The sequence below is a fragment of the Scyliorhinus torazame genome, chromosome 4 (assembly GCF_047496885.1).
Source record: "Scyliorhinus torazame isolate Kashiwa2021f chromosome 4, sScyTor2.1, whole genome shotgun sequence".
NCBI lineage: Eukaryota > Metazoa > Chordata > Chondrichthyes > Carcharhiniformes > Scyliorhinidae > Scyliorhinus > Scyliorhinus torazame.
Window position 1 is genome coordinate 5,452,698 of NC_092710.1, and position 6,825 is coordinate 5,459,522.

At 52.1% G+C, this 6,825-nt stretch overlaps 1 protein-coding gene across 1 annotated transcript in view; it reads right to left on the minus strand.

The window, feature by feature from the left end:
- Positions 1 to 6,825, minus strand: part of LOC140411271 (equilibrative nucleobase transporter 1-like) — a 95,650-nt gene that overhangs the window by 43,862 nt on the left and 44,963 nt on the right. The window contains exon 4 of the mRNA XM_072500393.1: positions 4,172 to 4,218. Within this exon, the coding sequence (XP_072356494.1) occupies positions 4,172 to 4,218 (47 nt within the window). The remainder of the gene's footprint in view (positions 1 to 4,171; positions 4,219 to 6,825) is intronic.

Below are 6,825 nucleotides of genomic sequence, written 5' to 3' on the forward strand. Positions count from 1 at the left end.
TAACATATCCCCTACACTGCTGTACCCTGTATTATTAGTCCAGTCACATATCCCCTACACTGCTGTACCTGGATTATTAGTCCAGTAACATAACCCCTACACTGCTGTACCCTGGGTTATTAGTCCAGGAACATAATCCCTACACTGCTGTACCCTGGATTATTAGTCCAGTTACATAATCCAGGTACAGCAGTGTAGGGGTGATGTAACTGGACTAATAACCCAGGGTACAGCAGTGTAGGGGTTATTAGTCCAGTAACATGACCCCTACACTGCTGTACCCTGGATTATTAGTCCAGTTACATAACCCCTACACTGCTGTACCTGGATTATTAGTCCAGTAACATAACCCCTACACTGCTGTATCTTGGATTATTAGTCCAGAAACATAACCCCTACACTGCTGCACCATTGATTATTAGTCCAGTAACATAACCCCTACATTGCTGTACCCTGGATTATTAGTCCAGTAACATAACCCCGACACTGCTGTACCCTGGATTATTAGTCCAGTAACATATCCCTACACTGCTGTATCCTGGATTGTTAGTCCAGTAACATATCCCCTACACTGCTGTACCCTGGATTATTAGTCCAGTAACATATCCCCTACACTGCTGTATCCTGGATTATTAGTCCAGTAACATATCCCCTACACTGCTGAACCTGGATTATTAGTCCAGTAACATATCCCCTACACTGCTGTACCTGTATTATTAGTCCAGTAACATAACCCCTACACTGCTGTACCCTGGGTTATTAGTCCAGTAACATAATTCCTACACTGCTGTACCCTGGATTATTAGTCCAGTAACATATCCTCTACACTGCTGTACCCTGGATTATTAGTCCAGTCACATATCCCCTATACTGCTGTACCTGGATTATTAGTCCAGTAACATATCCCCTACACTGCTGTACCTGGATTATTAGTCCAGTAACATATCCCCTACACTGCTGTACCTGGATTATTAGTCCAGTAACATAACCCCTACACTGCTGTACCCTGGATTATTAGTCCAGTAACATAACCCCTACACTGCTGTACCCTGGATTATTAGTCCAGTAACATATCCCCTACACTGCTGTACCTGGATTATTAGTCCAGTAACATAATCCCTACACTGCTGTACCCTGGATTATTAGTCCAGTAACATATCTCCTACACTGCTGTACCCTGGATTATTAGTCCAGTAACATAATCCCTACACTGCTGTACCCTGGATTATTAGTCCAGTTACATATCCCCTACACTGCTGTATCCTGGATTATTAGTCCAGTAACATGACCCCTACACTGCTGTACCCTGCATTATTAGTCCAGTAACATGACACCTACACTGCTGTACCCTGGGTTATTAGTCCAGCAACATAACCCCTACACTGCTGTACCCTGGATTATTAGTCCAGTAACATTACCCTGACACTGCTGTACCCTGCATTATTAGTCCAGTAACATGACACCTACACTGCTGTACCCTGGGTTATTAGTCCAGTAACATGACCCCTACACTGCTGTACCCTGGGTTATTAGTCCACTTACATAACCCCTACACTGCTGTACCTGGATTATTAGTCCAGTAACATATCCCCTACACTGCTGTACCCTGGATTATTAGTCCAGTAACATATCCCCAACGCTTGCTGTACCCTGGATTATTAGTCCAGTAACATATCCCCTACACTGCTGTACCTGGATTATTAGTCCAGTAACATAACCCCAACACTGCTGTACCTGGATTATTAGTCCAGTAACATAACCCCAACACTGCCGTACCTGGATTATTAGTCCAGTAACATAACCCCTACACTGCTGTATCCTGGATTATTAGTCCAGTAACATATCCCCTACACTGATGTTCCTGGATTATTAGTCCAGTAACATATCCCCTACACTGCTGTACCTGGATTATTAGTCCAGTAACATATCCCCTACACTGTTGAACCTGGATTATTAGTCCAGTAACATATCCCCTACACTGCTGTACCTGTATTATTAGTCCAGTAACATAACCCCTACACTGCTGTACCCTGGGTTATTAGTCCAGTAACATAATTCCTACACTGCTGTACCCTGGATTATTAGTCCAGTAACATATCCCCTACACTGCTGTACCCTGGGCTATTAGTCCAGTAACATATCCCCTACACTGCTGTACCCTGGATTATTAGTCCAGTAACATAACCCCTACACTGCTATATCCTGGATTATTAGTCCAGTAACATATCCCCTACACTGCTGTACCCTGGATTATTAGTCCAGTAACATAATCCCTACACTGCTGCACCATGGATTATTCGTCCAGTAACATAACCCCTACACTGCTGTACCCTGGATTATTAGTCCAGTAACATAATCCCTACACTGCTGTACCCTGGATTATTAGTCCAATAACATATCCCCTACCCTGATGTACCCTGGATTATTAGTCCAGTAACATAATCCCTACACTGCTGCACCATGGATTATTTGTCCAGTAACATAACCCTTACACTGCTGTACCCTGGATTATTAGTCCAGTAACATATCCCCTACACTGCTGTATCCTGGATTATTAGTCCAGTAACATATCCCCTACACTGCTGTACCCTGGATTATTAGTCCAGTTACATAACCACATACACTGCTGTACCCTGGATTATTAGTCCAGTAACATAACCCCTACACTGCTGTATCCTGGGTTATTAGTCCAGTAACATATCCCCTACACTGCTGTACCCTGGATTATTAGTCCAGTAACATATCCCCTACACTGCTGTATCCTGGATTATTAGTCCAGTAACATAACCCCTCCAACTGCTGTGCCCTGGATTATTAGTCCAGTAACATATCCCCTACACTGCTGTATCCTGGATTATTAGTCCAGTAACATAACCCCTACACTGCTGTCCCCTGGATTATTAGTCCAGTAACTCAACACCTACACTGCTGTACCCTGGATTATTAGTCCAGTAACATAACCCCTACACTGCTGTCCCCTGGATTATTAGTCCAGTAACTCAACACCTACACTGCTGTACCCTGGTTTGTAACACAATTGGCACAAATATCTGCCCAGAAACTGTAATGTGTGAGATGATGGATTTTAATACAGGTTTATTAGAAATTCTGTTTTGGTTATCTTGCCCCTTGTGTACAAAACCCAGGGTCACGCAGTCTCTTTTGAAGACTTACTCAACCTGTTCTGCTACCTTCAATGATTTGTACTCTGAGAATTCCCCGCTGCCCCAGGCCTGCCTATCCCTTCATCCCTCCGGAGCAGAGAGGCAAGGTGGGCGAGCGAGGGGGGGCCGCGTTGTCCGTCCCTCCTTCATCTCGGTGGGCCCCAAGATTGAAATCGGGCTTGTTCCTGGACCACGACCCCCATGGGGAAGATCAAATTCAGTTAACACTCGCCAAATATTTCAATAACGCATTCTAGGAAATGCTTCGACCCGATATGTTGATCGGACTGTCATCAACAGGCAGCACGGTAGCATTGTGGATAGCACAATTGCTTCACAGCTCCAGGGTCCCAGGTTCGATTCCGGCTTGGGTCACTGCCTGTGCGGAGTCTGCACGTCCTCCCCGTGTGTGCGTGGGTCTCCTCCGGGTGCTCCGGTTTCCTCCCACAGTCCAAAGATGTGCAGGTTAGGTGGATTGGCCATGATAAATTGCCCTTAGTGTCCAAAATTGCCCTTAGTGTTGGGTGGGGTTACTGGGTTAAGGGGATAGGGTGGAGGTGTGGGCTTGGCTAGGGTGCCCTTTCCAAGAGCCGGTGCAGACTCGATGGGCCGAATGGCCTCCTTCTGCACTGTAAATTCGATGATAATCTATGAACTTCAAACAGTGAAAGCGAAATGAATTTTGACACTTTGGAGACGGGAGTGGGCACACGGCCACTCGGTCAATGTTACGAGTGGTCAGCACGCACCTCACTTCACTTGCCCCAACCCCCTCCCCTCGCTTTCGGTGCGTCTCTCTTCAGCCATGCCGGTGGGAAAAGAACTGCGTGGATGGAAGTCAGCGGAATGTGGCAACCCCTCGGGCGTGGGCGACGGGCAACTGAATGTCCCGTGGGCCCCCAGCCCCGCAGTTTTGCCCACCGCTGCTCCGGATTCGCGGTCACAAGTCGGTTCTCACCCCCTCACCCGCGTCCCGCGAGATCCCGGGAGGGATCGAGAAGACTCACCAGCATTGCAGAAGGCAATCATCAGGGTGCCTGAAGTGTACAGGAATCTGGGGAGGGGGGGGAATGGAAAGAGTAAACAACACAACAGATTTTAAACCTGACCTCGCTTGCCCCCCCCACCCCCACCCCACCTGGTCCCAGGAAGGAACGTAGCTCCGAATTAACCAGGGCCCTTTCGACGCCTCCGAATGCCCCAACCTGTCTCCAGCCAGTGTGATAATCGACAGTCATAAAATCATCAGAAATGAGAGCCACAAGCCCGTTCTGAACTTTTCTGCTTATCCAGCCCCCCCCTCCTCCCTCGCCGACCGACACTGTGCCTGACTCGGGCCTTGAATATATCGGGTGGGCCGCAGCCTCCGGCGCTCTCTGAGGGAGAGGTTTCCACAGACTACCGAGCCTCCGAGAGAGGAAATTCCTCCTCGTCCCCCTCTTCAACGGGCGACCCCTTTATTTATAAACTGTGCCCCCCCCCCCCCCTCGTTCTCCATTCCCCGCCCGACGGGGGGAAACATCCTCCCAGCATCCACTTTATCGAGCCCTCCACTCAGGACCAATACGATCGCTTTGTTCTTCTTAAGTCTTGACGAGTACGGGCCAGACACGCTCAATATTTCGTCGTCGGACAAACCGCGCCCCCCCCCCCACCCCCCCCCACCCCCCCCCCACAACGCCCCCCCCCACCCCCCCCCCCACAACCCCCCCCCCCACCCCCCCCCACAACCCCCCCCCCCACAACCCCCCCCCCCCACCCCCCCCCCACCCCCCACCCCCACCCCCCCCCCCCACCCCCCCCCCCACCCCCCCCCCCGCCCCCCCCCCCCCTCCCCCCGCCCCCGCTTCGTCCCAGGAGTGAACCCAGGGAACATTCTCCGAAAGACTTCTGAAAACTTTTCACAATGCACCCCCCCCCCGCAGCTGGGATAATACGGTGTCCCGTCCGAACACCCACACTTTAGGGAGGACGCAAAGGCCTTAGGGGTGGCGAGAGTGGAGGCTGACCAGAATGGTTCCGGGATGAGACACGCCAGTGGGGCGTGTCGTGATTGGAGAAGGTGGGATCGTTGTTAGAGCAGAGAGGGTCAAAGGGGAGATTTAATCGAGCCGTCCAAAATCATATACGGTTTCTTTTTCAAAAAAAATCTTTTATGGGATTTAATTGGCTCGACAAGCATTGGCTGCCCATCAATTAACCCCCCCCCCACCGAGAGAAGGTGGCGGTGCGTGGCCTTCTTGAACTGCTACAGGCCCATGTGCTGTAGGTACACCCACTGTGCTGTTCGGGAGGAAGATCCAAGGGCCGGACGACGTATTTCCAAGTCAGGACGGTGAGTGACTTGGGAGAGAAAAGCGCAGGAAGTAAATAAGGAGAAACTATTTCCGGGCCCGGTCCCTTAGAAATTTGGGATTCTTGCATCTGACCTGATGAGTGCAAGACAAAAAACTTCGACAAGCATGTCACTCCCCCCCCCCCCCCGGAGGAGAAATTGTTTTCGGTAGCTAGTGCGTCCTTCAACCTGAAGCACACAGGTTAAAGAAACCCTCACAAGAGGAGACTGGATAAATACTGGAGGGAGATACATGCCAGGCTATGGGGATAGGTCGACCATAGGGAGAGGGAGTAACTAGAGAGTTCTTTCAGAGGGGCGTGACGGGATGCTGTCTCAGCATTCTTTAAAGTGTAGTTGCAGCTGCAATCTCGAAACTGCAGAAGGCAATTTCTACAGAACAAGATGCCACAAACAGATATACACTATATCCATTCGTGAAGTAAGAGGGAGGAAGGGAGCCTCAGCCAGCTGCACGTGCGTTCGAGTTTAAAAATGACATTGAGGAAGGATGTTGAGGTGGTATTTTGTTTTGAGTCCAGATGTAATTGTCACGTTGGGAAGATTCAGCTGAACACAAAAGTTCAAATTGCTGGCAACTAGATTAAAGAGGGAGGGAGGAGGAGGAGAGGGCAAAAGCGGGAAGGGGAAAGGGGGGGGAGGGGAAGAGGGAAGGGGCAAGAGGGAAGATGGGGGAGAGGGGAAGATGGGAAAGGAGGTGGGAGGGAGAGAGAGAGAAAGGGAAGGAGAGAGGTAGGGAGAGATAAAGAGAGATAGAAATGGGGAAGAAAGACGGGGGGAGACCGAGCGCGCGGGGGAGACCGAGCGCGCGGGGGGAGACCGAGCGCGCGGGGGAGACCGAGCGCGCGGGGGGAGACCGAGCGCGCGGGGGAGACCGAGCGCGCGGGGGGAGACCGAGCGCGCGGGGGAGACCGAGCGCGCGGGGGAGACCGAGCGCGCGGGGGAGACCGAGCGCGCGGGGGAGACCGAGCGCGCGGGGGAGACCGAGCGCGCGGGGGAGACCGAGCGCGCGGGGGAGACCGAGCGCGCGGGGGAGACCGAGCGCGCGGGGGAGACCGAGCGCGCGGGGGAGACCGAGCGCGCGGGGAGACCGAGCGCGCGGGGGAGACCGAGCGCGCGGGGGAGACCGAGCGCGCGGGGGAGACAGAGCGCGCGGGGAGACAGAGCGCGCGGGGGAGACAGAGAGGGATCAGACAGAGAGGGGTCAGACAGAGCGAGGGGAGACAGATAGGGGGGAGACAGAGAGGGGGGGGACAGAGAGGGTGGGGGACAGAGAGGGTGGGGGACAGAGAGGGTGGGGGACAG